The sequence below is a fragment of the Lineus longissimus genome, chromosome 8 (assembly GCF_910592395.1).
Source record: "Lineus longissimus chromosome 8, tnLinLong1.2, whole genome shotgun sequence".
Classification (NCBI taxonomy): domain Eukaryota; kingdom Metazoa; phylum Nemertea; class Pilidiophora; order Heteronemertea; family Lineidae; genus Lineus; species Lineus longissimus.
This window is the reverse complement of record NC_088315.1, coordinates 6,432,272-6,456,172: the sequence shown is the minus strand read 5'-3', so window position 1 is coordinate 6,456,172 and position 23,901 is coordinate 6,432,272. Positions and strand designations below refer to the sequence as shown.

Below are 23,901 nucleotides of genomic sequence, written 5' to 3'. Positions count from 1 at the left end.
CCCAGGTATTTACTGCGTAGAAGTTAGGCCATAATTCAATTAGCTTAAGGGCAGTTCAAATCTTCTTACTCTTTGATTACATTGACACAGTATATATAACCACTGTTCTTGATAATGTTTACATCAATTAAATGAAATGGCCAGGGCCATTGTGCTCACCTCATGTGGAGGAAAGATGGATAAAGAGCATGGTATTGTGTCATGTAGTGTTAGGTTTGATGTAGGTCCAAGCAATTACAATTTCCCCAAAATGGCCAATTTACAGTACATTCGACCTCTGTGACCTTGAAAAGTAGGTCAAATCAAAGAAGACCCGGGTGACACATTGAATGGTTGTTAGAATTAGATCTACCTATGATATAAAATTGGTGCCAATCGGGCAAGTAATACTAGGAATAATGGCATTTTGAAGAATTTAGGATTTGGCCCCCTCCCTGGAGGCCAAACGGCAAATCAGATCGCACCAAACTTCGGTACCTGAGACCACCTGACCAAGGGGTACATGTGTACTTAATTTGTGATCAATAGTCATTGCAGTTAAGAAACGTGCCATAGTTACGGCCTGACGGCCAATTTACGCCATTTGACCTCTGTGACCTTGACAAGAAGGTCAAATTAAAAACCTGTGTGACATATACTGTATGGTGGTTAGATGTACCCATGATATCAAATTGGTGGCAATCGGGCAAGAAGTTAAGGAATAATCACATTTTTAAGGTTTTTGGATTTTGCCCCCTGGTGGTCAAGTGGTGAATCATATTGGACCAAACTTCGGTCCCTGGGATTACCTGACTAAGGGGTAAATGTGTACCAAATTTGGTATCAATAGTCATTGCAGTTTAGAAACGTGCCATCGTTACATCCTAACAGCCAATTTACACTATTTGACCTCTGTGACCTTGAAAAGGAGGGCAAATCAAAAACCCGGAGGATATATGATGCACCTTTGCTAGAAGTACCTACCATATTTTTTTCAAAATTTCCCGACTACTATTAAGGGAGATATTGCATATTTTCACTTTTAACGTTTGGCCCCCTGGTGGCCAAACCATGGAACGAATCGGACCGAAACTTGGTCTCCAAGGTGTCATTACATAAGGGTACATGTGTACCAAGTTTCAACTCAATAGCTCTAACAGTTACGAAACGTGCCCTGCTAACGGACGACGGACGACGACGACGACGACGACGACGACGACGACGACGACGACGACGACGACGACGACGGACGACGGACGCCACGGTATGGGATAAGCTCACCTCTGCTAAGAGGTGAGCTAAAAATGAGGAAGAATCAGATACACACACTTGGGAACCAAACTAATTATTATGTGCTCAAATTCCCTCTCAATATATTCTAAACAACATCAACGTCATATATGTTCAATCCAATACACTCGTATTTACAAGTACACATATATATAAATATAGATTCTATTGCACAAAGACTCAAGTCTACAGTCAAAACTATAAAAATTTCGATTTGAAAATGTACTGTACAATTGTGTGCACCTTTTGGTAGTCAGTTATGTTGGCCATAATGCAATGTGATAGTGATCCTTGTTGAAGATCTATAAACATGCACTAAGGGAGCATAATTGAATTACTTTGAAGTGAAAAAGAGAACGCTTCTTATCTATGGAGGCGGTCGAAAAAAATGGTATCACCTTTTCTTCATAAATCTTCTTTATTTTTGCAACTCAACTAATCTGCAGCCACATTCCAACCACAATGCTGTTATGGACATGTCTCAGGTCCTAGTGGCAAAAATCACTTGTGAGCGCAGTGCTTAACTTTCACCAAAAGATGATTTCTAACCTTCTCACCCTGATGTCTCATATTCCACAGCTAATGTCTTTAAACTTTGACATCACAATGATCACATGTTGATGATGACACTAAATATCCTTAAACTTTCAAACTATGTAGTCCTTCTAATAACACACCTCGGTGCACTCAAACATTTCACAATTAGATGTCCCGTTGTGGTGCATTTGATTTAACCTTAACACCTTGGTGTAATTCATTTTCAGTCCAGTGCTGATAGAAACTGCTAGATGTGCTTTCTCTCAACTGATGTGCCCTCTCTTCAGTCACCACATCGTTTGATCCCTGATTTCGTATTCAACTGACTACTCTTCTTCCTCTTCATCTTCTATAAGATTGAACACTGCAAAAAAAAGAGTACATGTTAAATCATGTGATGCAAAGGTACATGGTACATGTAGTTTCTCTATGAACTTTATAACATCCACCTAGCACATGACTGGAATTCTAATTATTGATGATGTTGTTCTGAACCTGCTTGAATTGGGCGCCATTAACACTAGCTCATTTTCATCATTGCAAGACTTTCATCGCATACATTGATATGAACTGTTGAGATGCCAAAACTGGCAGAGAGAATATCCTTGAATATTATGTCTGCTTGGAGAATGGCTTCATAACGTAAAACTTTAGATTTACAGAAGAGGATAATCCGTATTCAAACACTAAATCACACAAAACAAATATAAACACTTCAACTTAAAATTTGGAACAAGCAATCAGCAAATGAAAATAAACACTCAAAAAAAGACATTTATGTAAAGTTGATAGCGGTGTTAGAGTAAGATCATTTGAGTCAATATGATAGTGCAATGGCAAAGAAATGATAATAAACTTGATAGGAGGGTAGTGTGAATTATTGCCTGCCGTCGCTCATGCATACTTACAGAGTACATACAGAGGGCAAATATGCAATGCCACTTTACAGCATTCTACCACCTGTTTGTGTAAACTTTCAGTTTCACACAGTCCATAGCACCCTCTACACAGGGTCCATGTAACCACAAATTAGTGACAGCTGCCAGAAACATGTGCTCCTTAAGAGCAAAACAGCAACAATAAAAGCATTAGCTGACTTGAGGGATACAAACCTAGTGTTACCATGGTTACTGTGACAGGGTGGGCCGAAATGAAAATAAAACCGACACTGACCATGTTGCTACTTACATCCCCACTTTTCCGACGACCTTCCTGTTGCTGTCGTTGTTGCTGTCGTTGTACCTCTTCTTGGTGCATTTGCGATAAATGTTGCTGATTTGCCCGCTGCTGCTGGGCCTGCGCCTGCGCCCGTGCAGCTTGGCGATGTTCTTCTTCTTGGAGTTGGAGAGCAAGTTCAAGGCTGAAAAGATGAGGACATGGTCAAAGCCAGGAGGTGATAAAGTTAGGAGGAGAGTATTCCGTGTACAGGTGGTAGATGTACTGAGATCATGTTCAGTAGGGTATCATCAACTTAAGTTCGTAAGCCCCCCCCCCCCCCAAAAAAAAACTGTAAAAATTTAATTATTCTCCGAAATTTTTGCAAATCACAAAGCGTAACAATGTATTTGGTTGTTTGGTATTCAAATCGTGCCACTTCATCACTACTTCATGAAACATTGGCATTTTATTACTTGTTTCGACAAACGTCTTCACCTCATTTGAATGACTAATGGCGAGAGATTGAACAGAAAATAAGGCATTTAGAATCACATGGATGACAATAAGCATGTTTTATGACATCACACATCACAACAGAACAAATTGCTTACTGTGTGACACTAATAAAACGAGTACTGTGATGTATTCTTTCATCCATTTCCATGTATTGTAAACCAAATTCAGAAGAGAAGTCACCAGAAAAATCTCGCACGTCTTCATCGAAATATGACTTACTCTGATTGTACTTGGTGAGGGGACTGAGGAACCACAGCCTGTTCTGCTGACTTCTCCAGGGCGATGGCCTGGTCTTGGTGATTCTGTTGCTCTTGTTGGAGGGATAAGGCAACCAAGAAGCTGGAGTACAATGAGGGACAGCTTATTGAAAAGTTGTCAGTACAGTAAACCAAACCTCTCTACCGCCTTGAAAACACCTTTAATCCTTTCGTGGGAAAACAATTTGAAATATCGCATATTTAGACAGATTTCTCATGCCTTCCATCAAACATCCCTCAATGGCCTGCTCATACTACATCAATGTTCATCACAGATTTGATATTGCAAGCTAATTTGCAGTGATGTTAAATTCGTGTCACAGGCAGCTTTGATTACTCAACCAATCTGAAAGAGATTTTCGATGCACATGGAATAATCAGGCAATTTACAGAAGGTGATAAAATCAACAGAAATCACATACTCTTGGTCAACTTGTTGTTCAGAGCCGGCTTGCACTTGGGGCGGAGGAATGGTGTGGGTAGAGACCTCGGGTTTGCGATATGTCCGAAAATCAGCATCAACAAAGTTGCAATCTCCTTCTACGTTTGATAGCGTCTCCCAGACGACATTATTCTCAGTGAGGAAGCCCTGGTCGGTTACCAGCAAAAATAGTTCATTCTGAAAAGAGTGGACAGATCTTAAAAGAAGTTTTCAAAGCTTAGCAAATGACAAAATCTATACATCATGGAAATAATCAAAGGTCCTTTGTAAAATAGAAGACAGAACCTGAAACAACAACTTTTACTTATCAGTTTATAAACAACTGTTAATACTGTCTCTTGTGACAGTATAATCACTGCTGTCAGCCACAGAGCCAGAGGTGCATTTTTTATCACAACATACACTATGTTATTGAAAATAAAACATCGCTCAGGAGCTAGAAGGATATCATTCATTTCACATCAGTAAAAAATGTTCACATCTCTCTTTTTAGTGTCGATGGAACTTATCCTTCCAATGATGTATTAACCAGAAATCTCAGAGAGTGTTTTATCTCAGCAACTTTGTGTCAATTTATAAAGATATGTAAGTTCAAATGGATTCATAAAGGTACATTTCACAACAATTGCTTATATTCCTCATTTACAGTATGAGACTACATGTGGCTATTAGCCGCTATTCTGTTCAGAAAGCCATCAGACAGATCATGGGTAGGAAGGATAACGTGTCATCGTCAAACAACATGGGAAAAACCTCTCAGTGTTCTCAGATCAGCCAAATATCAAGTCGATGTGAATCCCTATTGCTTTGATCTTGCGGTAAATTAAAGACGGTCTAAAGAGATTGCCGTGAGCCAAAGCAATCGCTTCCTGAGTGCGTTGACCTTGCGAGGAGTGTTGCCTATTCGAAGGACTCAAATTGCAGCCCTTTTTGCTGCTGGAGCTAAAGGTAATTTCCCATGCGTGCTAGAACTTTACATCATCTCATTTCTAGACAGTTGCTTAATACTCTATTAGCTGTGCCTGAGATCTGCACATGCTATATCCAAGGTTGTTGATGTTTTGTTGTGTTACAGGGTTCTGGTTAGAGTTCCCAGGGGTGGACCCAGGATCAAGGGGGAGAGACACACTGCCTCCATCCACCCCTGGGTTTCCAGACAACACAGGATAGGGCAAAGGAAGGTGGACCAAGGAACCCAGCTGTCAAAATGGCAGACGGAGGACAGCAAACCTACTTGACATCAACCCCTCAACCATTCATATCAAATCCCTCCAGTCATAAGACGAGATTTGCGCACCACCGATATTGTTGTGGATGGAGGTTATTGATAGATTGGGGATAGATTTCCTAGACAGAGATAAGTAATCCCGCCAAGCCAGTAATCCAATTTGTATAGCAATGTATGGTCCGGTTAGTCCGGTAATTCTGAAATGATGACCCATCAGTATGATTAGGTCAATGATGGTAATCATCGAACCAGAGATAGGGCTTCACCACGACAATAATGACCTTGGTAACTCTCGATATCAACCTTGCTGAATTCATAACATGTCTATATAGGTTTCGATGACGGGACATCAAATTAAGCCATTATCATGCTACTACTGCTACTGACAGTTAAGAGTGGGCAGTATTCTTCTCAAGTACAATTGCAGATCTGCCCTTAAAGCAGCCCTGTCTACTTGATCAGGCATTCTATCTATAAACGCCGACTAAGATGTCACGCAGTGCTTACAAAATCCAGCAGTGTATCGTTCAGGGCTTAGGAGGATGTTTGCAGTGTGAGGTCAGGTGACTACTGCTTCTAGTTAACTTCTGACGCTCCTAATATTAAGCTTTCTACCTCCCCTGGTATGCGAGTTGTTTTGGCAGAACTATCATAAAACGCCAACCAGACTAAGTACCAGAAAGCTGCCACACCTCGGCAAATCTTTAATGGTGATACACTGACTAACATAATAGTGGGATGACGACTTGTTCTCTGTGGTGAATAGAGCATGCCTCCAAAAAGGTTTTCTCCATATAGAAAACTGAAACAATACGAGATAAGATATCTTCTGTGAACAGATTATGTCTTTGTTTAAGAAAAGGTTTAAGAAAAGGTCATAAATCACCAAAGAGACAAAACAAACATGTCACAAACAAGGTGGTAACTATTCTTTTCCTTCTTCCTCACACAGTGTTTTAAGATCTCTAACATTTGCCAAGACTTTTGCGTAATACAAGTAAAATGATTGCGTTTTCATTGTTACTTAGCTATAATGGACCTCTTATCTGATCCAAAGGAACACATTTGCCAACAAGGAAAGCAACTCGGTAAACGAGGCTTGTTATCAACATTTTGAGGAGGACGAGAAAAGAATATAGCTTTCATTGTCTAATACCTCTGTTGAAACAGTTGTCATAATGGACTTCTGTGCCAAATTGGCATCAGGAAAGCAATACAGAAATAAAGATATCTGAATGCATTTTATGAGCCATTGTCTCTATTAACTCTGTTTGTATCACTGAACTTTTTCTCAGGATGCCAAAAGACTAAGAGCTTTGATAGGTCCTTTCGGAACAATAAAATGCAGCATGACTGCAGCATGACCATGAAATCTGCTGCAAAGCTTTGACACTGAGCAATATGAAGAAAAAAAACCTGGAAGTCGATGAAACATCAGGATGCCGGAACACATCCGATGCAACAGCACAGGAAGGGAAAGAAGACCAACAATAACAGTTTTATAGTTGACATCAAGGAAATGGGAATTCTCATACAAGGTGAGATATGTTCTGCAATATCTAGTAAAATTGCAAAAATATTCTGTGCGTACATTGCGATTATTTATGCATCTTGGTCTTACCTAAATCTGATGAAAACAATAGACAATAAGTGATTTATCTGAGGTAAATCAGATGAAGACGACCAAATGATGCAAATCAGACCAGGTATCGGCGAAATAGCATTCACATGTCACCACAACATGACAACGGCGAGTGCTAATTGATAAGGAATAGCCCCCATCAGTTCCTGAGCAACAATGTCGAAACCATGCCGCCAAGATTGATCAACCAGTTAGAAGATTTCCTGCTACCTCTAGAAGGTGACAATACTAGTTATACTTTATTGTGAAAGGAATTCAGTACTAATATTCAGACTGCTTGAACTACCGCGCTGAACTTTTTCCGAAAATTCAGACAGCTTATTCAAATTGCCATGTAAAATACCAGAGATAGAAGCCCCGCAAAGGATGTTAAACCTAACTAAGTCACATCCAATGAATGAGTCGCTATAATCGCGCTAAACGAAAGCTGCACACACGACGTACCAGTGGTCTCGTTCATTATCTCTGACAACAGCTGAGCTCGGAGACGGCACCAGAGAATGTTCATGCAAGGTTCTGTCACAGAAACCGATAGTAACAAATGGAGAACTGATCTTTGATTGAACGATGAACTCGGTGGAACGTGTTCCACTCTAGGGAGGATTGCAGATTTTGTGGTTTGTTGTTCAAAAAGCATCTTCAAATCTCCTTTGAGGGAGCAGACGTGGCTGGTTTTTGCAACAAACCAAACACTCGTTCCTCGTGAATGGTGCGGATTCAAACTGATAGAGAAGTAATCTTTGATTTAGCAACAAATTGCGTGGAATTTAAAATTCTATGAAGGATAATTGTAGATTACATTGATTTGTCATCCAAGAGGCTTCATTGGATCTCTTTTGAGTGATTTTGAGCAAACGTGGCTTGTTTTGATCAACTGGGATTTAATCTGAAACTGCAAGAAAGAATTACATCAAATCCTCTTGAATGGAAAGAATTGAAACAAATGGAGAAAGGATCATGATAAAGTTACAGATTAAATGGAACAAGTTGCCCGATAGAGGATTTTTGATAACATGCGGTTTTTTTTAAAACTTGGATTTCTCTGGGTACGAAGGGTGCAACGAGTCTTTTTGAAATTTACACTAAGTACATCCTCAGAAAAATGCCACATGCTGACAACTTTCAATCAATTTTTTTCTGGAATACGCACCAGGTAGTCAATTTTGGAATTGAAAAGTTGCCTCATTAATAATTTTCAACAGAGGCACCAGGTTGATTTCTCTTGGGTTCTAACTCAGTGACGCAACGTTGCAGAGGGCTTATGCGGATACCCGGCAGGCTATATTGAAAGAATATTCCCTCGGCTTGGAGGAAAAGTGCAAATGGGGATGGAAGTCGTAACTTGAGAAATTTAAAAGCATTTTAGGGAGTGAAGCAGTTGGTAATTGGTACATGTACCTGTCAATCATTGATGACTCTATCTATTGTCATACAAGAATTTGGAGGGATTATTTGACCAAAATCTGCTATATTGAATCACCTGTTATTTTTATGAATTTATTTCATCCTTAGAGATAATGTCAGTTAACCCGATTTTTCAGATCAGCAGGCCAGGCCACATAGTCAATTACCAAAGAAAACGAAAGGAGATTTTGCATCGAAAGTCTCAACTGGGAATGCTCAAATTCAACATTACAGGATAAATTGTAAAGTTTTGTGAGGACAAGCAAATGGCCCTTTGCACAGGATTATTTAGGTTTTGTGAGGACAAATAAACCACCCACTCCACATGATTATTTAGCTTTAGTGAGGACATCTTCGGAATAAGATGGGGTATTTTCTCCATTTTGCGCTATTTGGAATAGTCATTCTTACAACAGGTAAGTTGGATTTTACTTTGTTAAAAAAAAGTTATCAAAAAGCTCTTCTGCATATGCGCTACAAAAAAAGACCTAAATTACAACCAAAACAGGTCAAACCAAACCTATCACGCTACATTATGAAACACCTTTCCGGAGCCGACACTAAAAATACTGTTTAATTGGATTGGTCCATTAAGCAAAGTGCCAGTAATTAATCATATTAAAGCTAATTTTTACGCCAAATTTTCATGATTTTGTGCTATCTTTGTCAATTAGTTTCAAAAGGTAATCTTGTTATAGCTAGTCTTTTCAGAGCAGCTTTTTGATAGGAGAGGTTAAGATACTTGCCACCTTCTTTCTTTGGATTCCTTCCATAATGTTTCAACCCAGTCATAGTAGCGTTATTGCACAGGATGGTTAGGCTTATTTATTAATCATAAACACTCCCGAATGTGATCATTTAGAAAGAAATATCTGCCGAAATGGTGAAAAAATTCTTTTGCAAAAACCAACTTTAATTCACATTCTATCATTTATAATCACACTCTAGGTCTAAATGTGGTCATCAAGGTGAGTGCAACAAGAATCGGTAATTGCAACGACATGCAATCGCAATATCAACCCAGCAATTACCAGCTTTACCCACCGACAAGACGGACATACCCTGAGACATACACTGCTTATAAATGAGGTGGCAGGAACAAAAATTGCTTGTTTGGATGCCTTACATGTAATATGGACAATTATCCTGTTTTTCCATTAAAACCTATCGAGTGTACTGAGCTTGGGGCATGCAGCTCACAAGTTAGGATAACACTGCAACTTGAAACCCGTTCTGTCACAGTCATGCGATTGAACCAATTACCATACTCAACGAACAAAATATCATTTTCAATTGGCACAGATGATTTGATTTCATATCGAAATATTCATCACACTGCAGTGATTGGTCTAAATGTACATGGTAGCCAAGTGATTTCAATCTCAGCAGCGTGTGAATGTTATCCTGCGATGAGGGATAAAAACATCAGCTGTGCGCAGTTAAACAAATTGGTGAATGATTCGATTTCTTGCCGCCATGCAAGTGAGTGGATAAATCATTCATGCTGGATTTATCACATCTTCCGAATGTGCCAGTTCTTTCAGTTGAATCATGACTTCGAAACTAAATTTGTCAATAGACGTCTGGAATGGGATTATTAGGGATATTGGAAGAGTGACAAGGCATGAATTTGATCAATTCTGGTTGAAGGAATAAATATCGAGCTGGCCATCCATGGTTGCCTTATTAAGAAAGACTGGGATAGACCGCCGAGGGTTTTGGACATACATGTGTACATTTGACGTCTACATGTACATGTACCTTGAACATGCAACTTGACGTCTACATGTACATGTACAGTGTACATGCAACTTGACGTCTACATGTACGTGTACCGTGTACATTTTTGATAACACAACTTGGCGATGCAGCCGATGGTCACTACCAGGTTCCTCCACTAACATTTAGGAACAAAGTTTAAAACTTGAACTTTAAAAAAACCTTTTTCATCAAAATGTCCTTTTCTAGAACAGAGTCTGGGAATGAGGACGGACAACTTCTCCTACTGGTTGGAAATATTGATTCGTTTTGCGCGAGTCAAGGTCCAAGGGACACAACTTATTAATAACAGGCCATGTTTTCTGACAATGATCATACGGGAGAGTAACTCAGGTGATTTATGGGTCAGGGAGGGAAGAATATACGTGATGAATATCCCATGGCAGGCACCATACGTTTGAAATACAGATGATAAGGTGTGACTAGTTTCAAAGGAAATTGGTGGAAATAGTCCAATTTTCCACAATGATATTTTCCCTCAGGGTATTTTTAAGGTGATATTCACTTTTTTTCAATAAATATTGACATTGCCAGAAGTAAAGCTTATGAAGTACTACAAGCAGCCTGCTGGCCGGGGAACCCAGCTGATCCAGTTGAGACTGGAAATTTTGCAATGGCTATGCAAACAGTCATCATTACTTGACCAAGATTGTACAATGAACCGGATTTCGCCATGATTATGGCCGGAGGTATAGATGAGTGGGAGTTGTCGTGGGTTCCTTATAAGTCATCAAACCGACGACTGCACCTGTTCCCACCAACGGAGCCAGACAACAGATGATATGGCTATTTGGGGAAAAGTACAATGGCAATCATTCAGCCATTTGAAGCCAAAGTCGGAGTCACTTGGTAAAAGGCTCAATTCATTCAAACTACATCCGAAACCAATGTCATAGATAATATTTTTTTCCAAAAACAAGAATATGTGGCTTGTATACTTCAACACAAAATTCCTAGGACTCTATAACTTCCACTCCCTAGGGCACTGGTCATCCACCACAAACCTCGATGTTCATACGCCTTCCGGCGGCTTCCCGAGTAACACCAAGAAGAAGGAGGAGGAAAGAATGGATGAATGCTCAGAATAAACTCCGATGTCAACTCTATGGTTGGACATCACTGGGTTCCAGGGACGCCAGAACTATTGAGTCTTCACAGACTTTCCTGCACTGGGCACGCCAGCATTTATACACCAACAGCTGTCCACCGAGTAACAGGAATAAGAAGCAGCAGATGAAGAGGGAGAGGATAATGTCTGGGAACGTGTCTGCACCAACAGCTGTCCACCGAGTAACAGGAATAAGAAGCAGTAGATGAAGAGGGAGACGATAATGACTGGGAACTTGTCTGATTACCACACCAAATGGAACCTCAGAGTTGATAACCCGGTAACGATCTATCAATATCCCATCATGATTTAGACAAAACTACTTCCTGCCAAGAAACTACTTACAATAATCATTATTACTTCTTCCAGGTAGGTTGTTGCTGATTGCACAGGCTGATGACAGCTAGAGCCAATACTGGCGCCAGCGAAGCCATAATGAGGATTTTTGCTATTAAATCTACCAGTGGTTCAGTGGGGATTCTCACAATCACAGATCAACAAATTCAGAACGATCCTCAGAGCGGTTACTTTGGGATAAAATGATCTGGCCATCTGCTTTATAGGGCACCACCTGGTCCTACCCAAGTAACACACTAATAATGCTGTCTGAGATACAGCCAAACAACCATGTTGACCCTCCTACTCAGTCTCAAACTCTGTAGCTGCGTCACATAAAATAGAAAAAGTTTTATCTCTTCTAATATTCAGAGACATGTGCCAGATTTATGTCCCGATTCATTGTTATTTCCTGAGGTTTATGTCCAATACATTCAGAAATCCAATACATTGAACTTCACAGGGCCATCGACCCTCCACAAACTTGATTGAAAGCCTTGTGATGAATTGGAAGAGTGTCAATACTCTAGAAGGCTCTAGAATACAGATTTCATTGATTCGATCCCATCCTTCCCCAGCCAAGTCTCAAATCCTCTCTTCAATAAACTACAGACGAACAGCCGAGTATCTGGCTGGAGGGCATTTCGATCTCAAAGCCTTGTGTGCAAGATACAACCATCCTAACTGCTGGCCAATTAAACCCACCAGTCCTGAGACGCCAAAGTAACTGAACTAGAAGTACGGGAACCTCAAGGGAAACTTTTGCTAGTGATACAAATCATCCCCCGTCATCTCTATGAGAGCACTAAAGGATCATTAGTGAAGGGTCGCTGCCAGTTTCCGGTTACTAACTCCAACATGACCAATAGTATTGGTTCAAAACGGCTAACGTTTTTGATCTGTACCTGCCGCTGACGGAAATAAATTTTTCACCAGTAAAGTTTGCGGCTGTAGCCCCCCACGAAAATTGCCAAAATAAAAGGCTCCAGAAAATAGATTGGACCTCTAATGATGAGAAGAATCAACAATAAATTGTAGAAGGTCTGATGCTGACCTATTCTCAGAGGAGTAGTTTGTTGAAATGTACTCCCAAGACCTTGGCAGATGTTTACATAATTGACAGTGTAATTCATTACTTATTCTCAAGAACTCTAGGTGCTTCCTCCACAAATACCTGAAGACCGGCAAAGACTAATAAGAGTGTAAATTGACACTCAGCAGTCAGGAGCTGTCCGATGCCAAAATTGCCTCGAACAAATGACGAGGGGTCCAACTAAGTCAAGATCATGTACGAAAATGCTTGGAGTATGAATAAGATGCCCGCAAAAATAAGAATACCTGCGAAAATTTAGCAGTTTACAGTAGCTGGCAGTGAGAGCCTGCCTTTGATCAACTGTTAATAGCAAAATTTTATTGGTTTCTTCCGATATGATGGAAGGAACATTCATTATGTGAAGTCATCAAAGATGCATCTTCCGCCTCCTCATTATTTCAAGTTGAAACAGTTCAAAAACTTTCAGCGGTTTCTCACTCAGAAACACTGTGACCTGGTACTCCCAAACATGCCTTTCAAGCATAACATAATCTGAAACATGTATCAGTGCACTTTGACTAATGACATGAGCCCTTCATTTTAGTCGTTTCATCTTGAAATGCCATAAATAGCCATAACCACTCAAAAGCCCGTCAGTTTTGTGTTGGTCCACTTTGACTCATGACATGAGCCATAAATTTTCCACCTTAAAAAGAATTGGTATTCATACACTGAAAAGAGTTCAAGGAGCACTGTAAAAGAGTGTCACGATTGGGTTTACTCATTCCAGTCTTCAAAGCAATTAAAGTGACCTCACTTCCACTAATCAACGGAAGACAATCAGGTACATCAATGAAGCAGTGGTGATGGATAAACAGTCTCGTTAGCTTTGACAATTTGCCTTGTTATGTCTAGCCACTCCTTATCAATCAGGGCAGGGTCAAGCCATCTAGTTCACTCTGACAACAGTATTGTCTCTTCAGTGACTCTCTCATCCGCCTCCACCATTGTTGATATCACACTATAACCCAAACTTCTACTTTTTTAAGATGCAAGGCTTCCGCCCTACAAGATCAAAGCTACAGTTAAGCCCCACATCATGTCAGATGGACCAAAAGCATCAATTTCAATTAGATGGATGGGTATTCTTAGATTGTGTCACTTTCTAACAGTTTTGATCTCAATCTTGAGGCCAACCCTAGCTCTACAATTTTTGGCCACAACTGGCTCGCCCAATAGTAACATCAAATACCAAAAACACTGAAGACCAGAACACCAGAATTAACATAACCAGGAGATGGTCTTCCTGTCCTCTGGCAAGAGACCAACAACTTTTTCCCTGCCTGTACCTTTCCAAACCACGTCCACGCCTCTGGCATTCTTGTGCCAAGACAACAAACTTTTGAACCAGAAACTGGCAAAAGCTATCCAGCTGCAGAAGAACCATACAAATTTTCCCAATGAATACATCGTGATTTTTCTTGCATATCCCCAGGTCACTAATCCTGTATTCTTTTGGCATAGCATGCATTCAGAAACATTTTTCCCCCCCTTCCAAGACTTGCGCTAGACCAGGTTTGTGGGCAGTTTGATGGAAAGCTTCTATCAACTGAAAGGTATTGCATGTTTTCCAATGATGCCCTGTAACTTATCTGCCCAGCAAGCAATAAGATACATTTTTTCTACTATTCCATGACAAGGATTGGGGACATTGCAATGGAAAGCTTCTATCAACTGAAAGAAATTGGTATGTTTTCCAATGATGCTCTGACAATGATTCTTCTAACATGTCTCAATGAAAGCAATAAACCACTGCTGTGATTATGGTGATCCTCTCCCTCAGATGTAGAATTGTCATTCACAGCTTTATCGCTGCAACTCACATTATCATCATGGTTTGTTAGAGCTGCTGACATTATCTGGATTTCAAGTAAGCTCAAGAAAGAAATCTTAATTGATATTGTTTTAACAAAAGGTAAAGATATCGTGAGGTACAGATTATATACTAGATATCGTCAGCGAGAATAACCCGCTGGTGTAATTCATTATCTAGTGAAATGAATCTGATTGACATGACAAGACCACAGCAAATTGGATCTGAAACAAAAAACAAGTTGCGGACAGCCACCCCTTCTGAAGATGATCATCAAATCCGACACCCACCCTCAGACCTGGTGAACAACTGAAATCAGCGCCAAGCTTTGGGGGTTTTCCGGCACTAAACAATCACATTACCCAATGTCCAGTATGCCCAGGGGATAAATATGTCTCTCCACTTCTGTAACGGCAACATCACGGCGTAGCCTACATCAGAAGACAACTGGGGAGAGTCTCCTATAATGCCATCAGAAAAGATTGGTTCTCTCAAAAGGATGGATGTATTTTTTATTTTCTTCAGTCTCGAGACAGAAATTGGATAGTGGTCGATGTGATGGAAATTTCCGGTTATTGTATTCCCAGATCAAGATCATGGTGTGGCATCATAATTCTCATTGAAAAAACCAACATCATTGACAGCACATCACTGACGGCACTTTGGTCTGCCACTCTATGTAGAAGTACATGTACTCAAAGAGATGACAAGATCAAAGCCATTTATATTTTGACAGTTTTGTGAAATTGCAACTTTGGCACACTTTTAATTAGATTTCCTTTTTTGCGGCCATTTATATTTGCAATTATCTGTAAACACAAAATTGAAAGCCATGCAAATATTTCTGGGTCTACAGTACCATGCAGGCAATGGATTTCAATTAGTGATGTTTCCTAAATGAACAAAAACATCTATCACACTTCAATTCAGCATGAGATGAGTTCAATTTATATTGATAAATACAGCCTGGAGATTGCAAGGGCAGAAAATTGCAATAAAAGCTGAATTTCTTGCCTGAAACCTACAAGACGAAATGACCTGGTGTCAGGATTATTTGTTGGAGAAGGGTTGTATACCTCTGGGTGTAACAAAATGATATGACATACTGCTATCATGCTGCGGCAAATGGACATCCATACTTTACAGGTCGCCACAGACATTGCAGAACAAGACGGTCATAATCAACAGTGTGTTCCACCTACAAGGCAGTTCCCTTTTGAGATTGCTGGCGTTGTTTGCGCTGTCTCAACATGTTCCCTGGTACAAAGAATGGGGCAATTCCAATAAGCCAAAGAAAGGTTCATTCTGTGACTTGCGCATCACAAGGTCTAAGTGATTACGAAACAAGGAAAAACGCTACAAGCTTCGCAAAATTCACAAAAAAACACCCACCCACAACACCTTACTCAGTTACTGTGCTTTTACATAATACATGAGACACAACTGGAATCACAACATGTGATGTCAGCCTAAAAAATCCTGGATAAAACCCTTTTGCTTCGTCAACAAGAAAAAAGCCTTGACGCACCAGGGACATCATCATTATATTGTATAATTTCAGCACCAGCTTTTATCAAGAAAAAAAAATGGCCAGGGCCATTGTGCTCACCACATGTGGTGGAAAGATGGATAAAGAGCATGGTATTGTGTCATGTAGTGTTAGGTTTGATGTAGGTCCAAGCAATTACAATTTCCCCAAAATGGCCAATTTACAGTACATTCGACCTCTGTGACCTTGAAAAGTAGGTCAAATCAAAGAAGACCCGGGTGACTCATTGAATGGTTGTTAGAATTAGATGTACCTATGATATAAAATTGGTGCCAATCGGGCAAGTCATTACTAGGAATATTAATGGCATTTTGAAGAATTTAGGATTTGGCCCCCTCCCTGGAGGCCAAATGGCAAATCAGATCGCACCAAACTTCGGTACCTAAGATCACCTGACCAAGGGGTACATGTGTACTTAATTTGTGATCAATAGTCATTGCAGTTAAGAAACGTGCCATAGTTACGGCCTGACGGCGAATTTACGCCATTTGACCTCTGTGACCTTGACAAGAAGGTCAAATTAAAAACCTGTGTGACATATACTGTATGGTGGTTAGATGTACCCATGATATCAATTTGGTGGCAATCGGGCAAGAAGTTAAGGAATAATCACATTTTTAAGGTTTTTGGATTTTGCCCCCTGGTGGTCAAGTGGTGAATCATATTGGACCAAACTTCGGTCCCTGAGATCACCTGACTAAGGGGTAAATGTGTACCAAATTTGGTATCAATAGTCATTGCAGTTTAGAAACGTGCCATCGTTACATCCTAACGGCCAATTTACACCATTTGACCTCTGTGACCTTGAAAAGGAGGTCAAATCAAAAACCCGGAGGATATATGATGCACCTTTGCTAGAAGTACCTACCATATTTTTTTCAAAATTTCCCGACTATTATTAAGGGAGATATTGCATGTTTTCACTTTTAACGTTTGGCCCCCTGGTGGCCAAACCATGAAACGAATCGGACCAAAACTTGGTCTCCAAGGTGTCATTACATAAGGGTACATGTGTACCAAGTTCCAACTCAATAGCTCTAACAGTTACGAAACGTGCCCTGCTAACGGACGACGGACGACGACGGACGACGACGACGACGACGACGACGACGACGACGACGACGACGACGACGACGGACGACGGACGCCACGGTATGGGATAAGCTCACCTCTGCTAAGAGGTGAGCTAACAAGCTGAGAGATAACGTTACAACTTCTACATCTTTTGTTGTGATATCTTCAGGCTGATATCAGGAATAGACAGTCATTTGAGAAAGTATTGTTGTGTGTCTATCAAATTTATCTGCCACAAAGAAAGAATAATTTCAACATTTTGAATGACAGGATACCAGGATATTTTTGTACGTCAGACTTTATAATCTCGCCTTGACTTGGTTGAGGGAGTGATTTACAATGTAGAGAGAACACCACAAACATACCAGGAGAGAGAAAGGGCATAAATAATCCGCCTTCAAACTTTCTAACTCTAGCAACATCATCAACCCCCTTCTTACATAACATGTATAAGATCCTGAAATTGCGGCCCTTCTCTATTCATATCAACTTTGTGTCTTTTCAGCTGTGTGTATGACTTGCTCCTGCGACTTGGTTGAAGGAGCAAAATGTACCGAGAACATCACAAAGATATATCAGGAGAGAGGTACAATCACACAGGAGATGAAGCCAAAGCTTTGTCAGTATCACAATGCCGAGTCCAAATCGTAAGTTCCATCACAGGTAGTAATTGTCGGAGACATCATGCTGTATTCCTTCCACAGGCACACTACAAGTACCAGGGAACCACAATGCTCACATGTACGCAATGTATTACAAGACCATCCATTAAATATACAATGTACATGTAATCATAAATCTGCTAGAAAGATTTAAATATCAAATGCAAATTACAAGTGCAGTCAGCAGCTCAAAGTTTTTTTTAATGTCTGATGACGATGTAAAACCAGCCGGTGTTCCTAAAAACAATTCACAACAACTGCATGTCGAATCACCACAATTTCCAGATAGATTGATGGGAAAAAAGCTTGTACACACAGCCTTATCGAAGCTTTCCAACCAATTACACTTATGCCGCCTTTATTATGGCTATAACAGAAATGTCATTTTTTCGATCATTTATCAGTTTATCATTCTCATTCTTTTTTGTACTGTTTGTTGTTCTTTACATGTACTTTTAGAAGACAAGGCCAGCCCATAAAGACAATAGTCCACTGAGCAGACTAGAGATCAATATCGGGGTCATCGCGAATGGATGTGACCAATATCGATCAATGCTGCAGTGATAAGCAACACAATGGGTGATATGAATAAAGACTAGCAAATGCTTTTATCTAAATCTCCGTGTACATTTACACTAGGCCTTTCTGTACAAAACCGGAGTAAAAGCATTTGCTAGTCTTTATTCATATCACCCATTGAGGCTTCAGGTCCACCCGTGACTGATAATTGGACCGACCTGAGGTAGACACTGGTCTGTGGTCCGCTTAAATAAGGAATGGCAAGCCAACTGATGATATGGACGAATTCCAATCAAAGACACAGTACTACATACGATTTCTATATTTTCAGAGTGAAACTTCAGAAAGTCCAGACCTGCTTACTGGAGAAACTTGGGAAATGTCCATCCAATGAAACAATTACAAACGCTGTAGACAAGATAAAAAACGTATTCAGCAATATGAGGAAAAACATCACAGAACTCTGCGAACCAGGTGAATGGTAGGGCTTCTTTAGTGCCATCTACAGTTTGTCAATGGAACTGAGATGAGCAGGAACTTCCAAGGTTTTTTTTGTTGGGCTGGGGGATTCTCTTGGTAAATTTCAACAATTATTCCCCAAGAAATCAAGAATTGTTTGCACATTTGGCTACACCAATGACGCAGGAGGCAAATCAAAACTGTTATCTATCAACAAACCACAAGTCTACAATAAAAAGGACTCTTGCAAAACTTTGCTGACAACTAGGCCTACCTCCTCCCCTGCCAGACCTCATTCTTCAGTTTTCATCATCATGTAAAATGATCAAGAATGGTTTCATTTTCAGGTTGTGAGAACTTATCATCCCGATCCATATCACTCAGTCATTGTGCAGTAGAACTTACACAAAAAATACCATCAGCAGAAAATAAGGAATCACTCTGCAGGTAGGTGACATTTTGCAAAAAGATTTCACAGGGCCGTTTTAAGACTGCCTGTGGGTTTGAAAAGAGAAAACTGTGCATACAATTTCGACGAATCTCAAAAATATCTCAAGCTAGCTGGCAGCTGGCGCACACGAATCAGTATCGATACTCTAGATGAAAAATATGCCCATTGCAGACAATAAGAACTTTGATTTTCCAATCTATTTCAGTAATGCCCCCATCAATCACTTCCAAACAGTTGTTTGCCTTGATATATACATGTACTTGCAAAAGAGTTTTGGCAACGTTGCCTGTCCAGACCACTCCCCCCCCCTGCCCACCCTAAAATACTCCTCATGATACCACATATTTTTTACAGTGTATTCGAAGATATGATGACCTGTGCCAAAAATCATGTAGGAAAGTGTTCAAGTTTACAGATAATCTACACCAATCACATAATACCTCTTGAAAAATTTATGGACCCACATTGTAACAAGTCATCTAATGCAAAATGTAAGTAGAGCCCACCATACAACCATTCATTCAACTTGGCCACATCTTACCACCAGTGACATCTCATGAACAAATGATAGAACTACACAGTGTTCTCTGCAGGGTTTGTAATGGACTCTTCACTACCCACTTGGCGGTACAGACTGCAACCATGGCATAATGAGGCTAAAATAATGCGGCTAATGAGGCCATTGTTTTTTCAGGGTCCAGTTTTACTATCATTGGATTGACAGTGTTAGTGACTCTTGTCAAAGATTATAATTCTGGAGGCTAAGGATAAGTGAAGAAACAGTAGTATTGGTGGCTTGTACCATATTAAAGGATACAGAAATATGCAGTGGGTAATGAAGGCAAGCAGTGTTCGATATGGACCCTTGTCCACGTGCCCTGGAAACCATATGATCAGACCGACAAGTTATTTCAGTAAAGTGGTTGCCCTGTGGACTGGTATGGTGGAAAATCTTCAGTTTGAATAAAAGGTATTGCATGGCAACAGAAATGGACAATCCGACATCGTGGAGCTCTTGCCCTTCTGGTAACTGCGTAGACAACCTCAAAATGTTTAACTGGCCAGGTCTGTTTCATTTTGGTATTGTGGACATTTTTGGAACTGACAAAATGCTCTCCTAGTCCTAAGGGGACAGAGGGGCGCTTTTGAGCTACTGAGGTCCAACTGACTAGAATGCTGTGACAAGAAATGGTGATCGCAGCTGCAAACAAGAGATCTTTTTTCACATAGCAAGGCACAACAACAAAACTGTTATAAATTATACATGTATACTAGTGATCATGCCTCTCTTTTTATTTTGCCTTTATTTTTGTGATGTTGTAGTCATGCACAACATGCATGTGTACTCATGCATCATATTCCATGCACTGTGGATCAAGATATTTATGTAATAAATGAGTAGTTTTTGAAGTCACGTCTTGTTTATTTATGGACACCTTATCAACCATTCAAGCTATAAAGGAAAGAGCCTTACCTTATGTTTATAAATAGTACTAAAATGATTGTTCCTAAATAGCACTGCTAGTTCTTCTTCCTTTATGCTGATACAGAGTTCACACAAGCCATGGTACGTGAGTTGAGACGCAGTCCTCTCTAGGAAATTCTCTGCTATTAAAGCTGAAAATGATCAAATACTGACAAATAATTTTACCTAGTTCAATGGTTTCAATGAATCAAATTACCAGATGACAAATGGATTATCTGCTCTTCAGGGCAAAGTATGGTTTATAGGACTCCAAGAGGTCCTGATGACAAATTTTGAAGAAAAAGTATTTCCTCCACACCGAAGTGGAAGTTACTCAAAATACATTTTAAAGGTTTGCTCTACTAGTCAACTTACCTTCAGTAACTAACTCTGGCTTTTCAGACGACTTCTGGGTTATAATTTTTTCTACAAGTTGATTGTAACTGTAGTGTCCGACAGCAGCCTGCGCCTCGGGAGACTGTGGGTCTACTAACCAGCCATGGTACATTGGTAATCCAAGAATGTCAAAGATGATACACTCCGAGGTGTATTCAAAATCTGCAACACTGGAAGGTAAAAATATCGTTCAGTAAGACAAAGCTATCTGAAAGATTTGCACTAGCATTTGCATCAGTCATATCACTTGACACTTGGCATTCACTGAGGTTAATCTTTTCCATTACCTGGTTGCTAGCACTCATGGACTTTCATCTTGTCCCATACCTGGATACTGGTACAGGGTATTCACTGAGCCTATCTTTTTCAAGATTTTGACACTTAACTATATTTTTTAGATCAAATTTCAAACAATGAAGCCAATGCAAATATTTTACTAAGATTGTGGTCAGCAAGAAATATGGCACAGGTCAACATATCAGAACTAAAATATTTTTGGACATGACAGGGATGTATTTTTAAAACAACAGTGCATGTAACATTGACCTGATTGCACCTCTAGAGTAAGATACTATCAAAATCTGATGACCTTGACCATACACATACCCAGTAAACTTGACATTGACATCCAGACCTGTCTGAAGCTTGTGGATAACTGACATAGCATCATGAACATTTTGTTCTATGTTGAGTTGAGCATCTTCCGACGCATTCTGCAAACAAGAAACAGGTCATTTACTCGTGACAAGAGAAGATGTCATACATTTAGAGCAATTTGCACTTGATTATAGCACATTGCTCAGCAGTTCTATTTGCACAGAGATATAAGCTGCATTGATGCTCTGAGAAGGACTCACCTTTGGCACTTGATCAAACACACAATCTCCAAGATATTCCATCAACTGATCAGCCGTTATAATCTCCATTAATATCGGCAGTTTGATTTTCTCCTTCAAGAGTAAATAGTTCACAATTGCCAACAGAGGACAGGGACCATTCTCATTTTGGGTAACTATAGGAACTTTCTTCTCTTTAAATATGATCCATTTAATATGATAAACGCTCTGAGGAGAATCATCACGCTTTTTACATCCACTCCCATCAGTTGAAACTGAAGCAGAACTCGAACTCGGGGCTACCTCGCCGCTTGTGCTACAACCAGGCACTGGTAGTGCCAGGCCTCCAGCAGCATCACCGGAACCAACACTAGGTGAACTGGAACTAGCCTCCCAAACGGCTTTCACATCAGATGACCCAATAATTTGTTTTGGAGATTTTTCTACTTCTGGGACAGCATCATCAGCAAAGGGAATATCAGCGGCAACATCATCGAGCCCACTGAGTTCTTCTTTCACTATCGAATATATTTCATTCTCGATAGTGCCTTCAGGTGGCGTTTTAATCTCTATCTCCAAATTATTGGCAATCACTACATGGTCTGGAATACTTTGACAATCTTCAGGAAGGTCGTCTGTAAGAAAAAGTAAAGACAAACACATTTACCAAGGGGGATGTTATCAAAGAGATGTTACCACGCAGGGACTGACCAACTGCCCTTGGAAATGCCATGGCATTGTGTCAGACAGTCAGTCACATCGTTTTGCAATGACATCGACATGGAGTCCAATCCGCTGGCTGTAGTTACGAGGTATGTACTATAGTAGGACCGACCATAACTTACAACTACATTACATAGGCCCCAGGAGGGACACGCAATACACACCACCTAGGTGGTGTATGCCCATCTGTCATTCATCCTTCCACAGCAGGCACTTTTGGATCGCTCCTAAAACATGCTCACACAACTGACTGAGTGTATCTAAGGAATGATATAAAGACAAGGTCTGCTATGGGATGCTGCTGCAGTGCATGTGCATGACTGATGTCATCATCATCTGGATCTTCAATCTTGCAAAATGGCTTTTGTTTTACCTGGAAGATTGCCATTATCCATATCCTGCTCAGTTGGCACAGCAGCCACGGATCCTCCGTCAGATGCAACAGCACCATTAATTTCACCATCGGGTAAGGAATCTGTCACTTGCTGCAGATCCCCCGCCCCCTGTACATTTTGTACGGCATCTAAACTGGACGAGGTGTCATCAGTCAAACCAAGACTGTCAACAACTGGTGCATTTTCACCACCTAAATTTGGATTATCTTTGCTTCCTTTGGTTTCTATACATTCTCCTTCACTAAAAGATTGATTCATTGTGTTTTAAAATATCGAAATTGGCTACAAATAAGTGGAATCTTGCTTTTAGTGAGAGAAAAACTTTCAATCTGTGTTGATGACCACCATGTTTATTTCTCAACTCTCGCGTGATCTGCAGACTGCGAGATCAAAATACTCATCCTGGCAATTTCCCTAAAGTTTCGATGTCCACCAATTTTGTGGGGGAAAGTATCTATTTTTAGATCCAAGTCGGGATAATGTGACCTGAGCGCCACTATCGGTGCTGATAGAAACCAGGCTACTGAGCGAGAAATTTCTTTTTTGGCGGGAATAATTTGTACTGCACAAGAACCCGTTCGGTTAGTGTCCTTGGTGTCCGTGCTAGGAGTGGGGGTGGTGGTGGGGTAACCGGCAATCACTTGTGGGTCAAGATGATAAGGCCCAGTCAATCACTAGACAAGTATTAGACACTGAGATTCCCCATCAGATGTATCCTGTCATCAGGTTTTCGTTACACATGTAGTATTTCGAGAGGCGGCGTATATTGAAATCAATCGTGCAACTGCAA

At 40.3% G+C, this 23,901-nt stretch overlaps 2 protein-coding genes across 5 annotated transcripts; one reads left to right on the top strand and one right to left on the bottom strand.

The window, feature by feature from the left end:
- Positions 1-633: 633 nt before the first annotated feature.
- Positions 634-23,458, bottom strand: LOC135492772 (ubiquitin carboxyl-terminal hydrolase MINDY-1-like). Of its 2 annotated transcripts, none has more exons than XM_064779410.1 (9): positions 23,090-23,458; positions 22,015-22,628; positions 21,764-21,870; positions 21,137-21,327; positions 20,771-20,913; positions 4,160-4,356; positions 3,700-3,819; positions 2,980-3,166; positions 634-2,170 (listed from the first exon to the last, which is right to left on the bottom strand). In XM_064779410.1, the coding sequence occupies exons 1-9, from the start codon at positions 23,367-23,369 to the stop codon at positions 2,156-2,158; spliced, it is 1,854 nt and encodes a 617-aa protein (XP_064635480.1). In that variant the 5' UTR covers positions 23,370-23,458; the 3' UTR covers positions 634-2,155. The 2 variants fall into 2 exon arrangements, with proteins under 2 accessions (XP_064635480.1, XP_064635481.1); XM_064779411.1 differs by having other exon boundaries at positions 2,995-3,166.
- LOC135492773 (uncharacterized) lies at positions 7,527-20,677 on the top strand. Of its 3 annotated transcripts, none has more exons than XM_064779414.1 (7): positions 7,527-7,666; positions 8,591-8,869; positions 17,711-17,852; positions 18,718-18,860; positions 19,193-19,292; positions 19,651-19,787; positions 19,991-20,677. In XM_064779414.1, exons 2-7 carry the CDS (start codon positions 8,818-8,820, stop codon positions 20,059-20,061), a joined length of 645 nt encoding a protein of 214 aa, XP_064635484.1. In that variant the 5' UTR covers positions 7,527-7,666; positions 8,591-8,817; the 3' UTR covers positions 20,062-20,677. The 3 variants fall into 3 exon arrangements, with proteins under 3 accessions (XP_064635484.1, XP_064635483.1, XP_064635485.1); XM_064779413.1 differs by having other exon boundaries at positions 7,527-7,782; XM_064779415.1 differs by lacking the exon at positions 7,527-7,666 and adding an exon at positions 7,876-8,095.
- Positions 23,459-23,901: the final 443 nt, after the last annotated feature.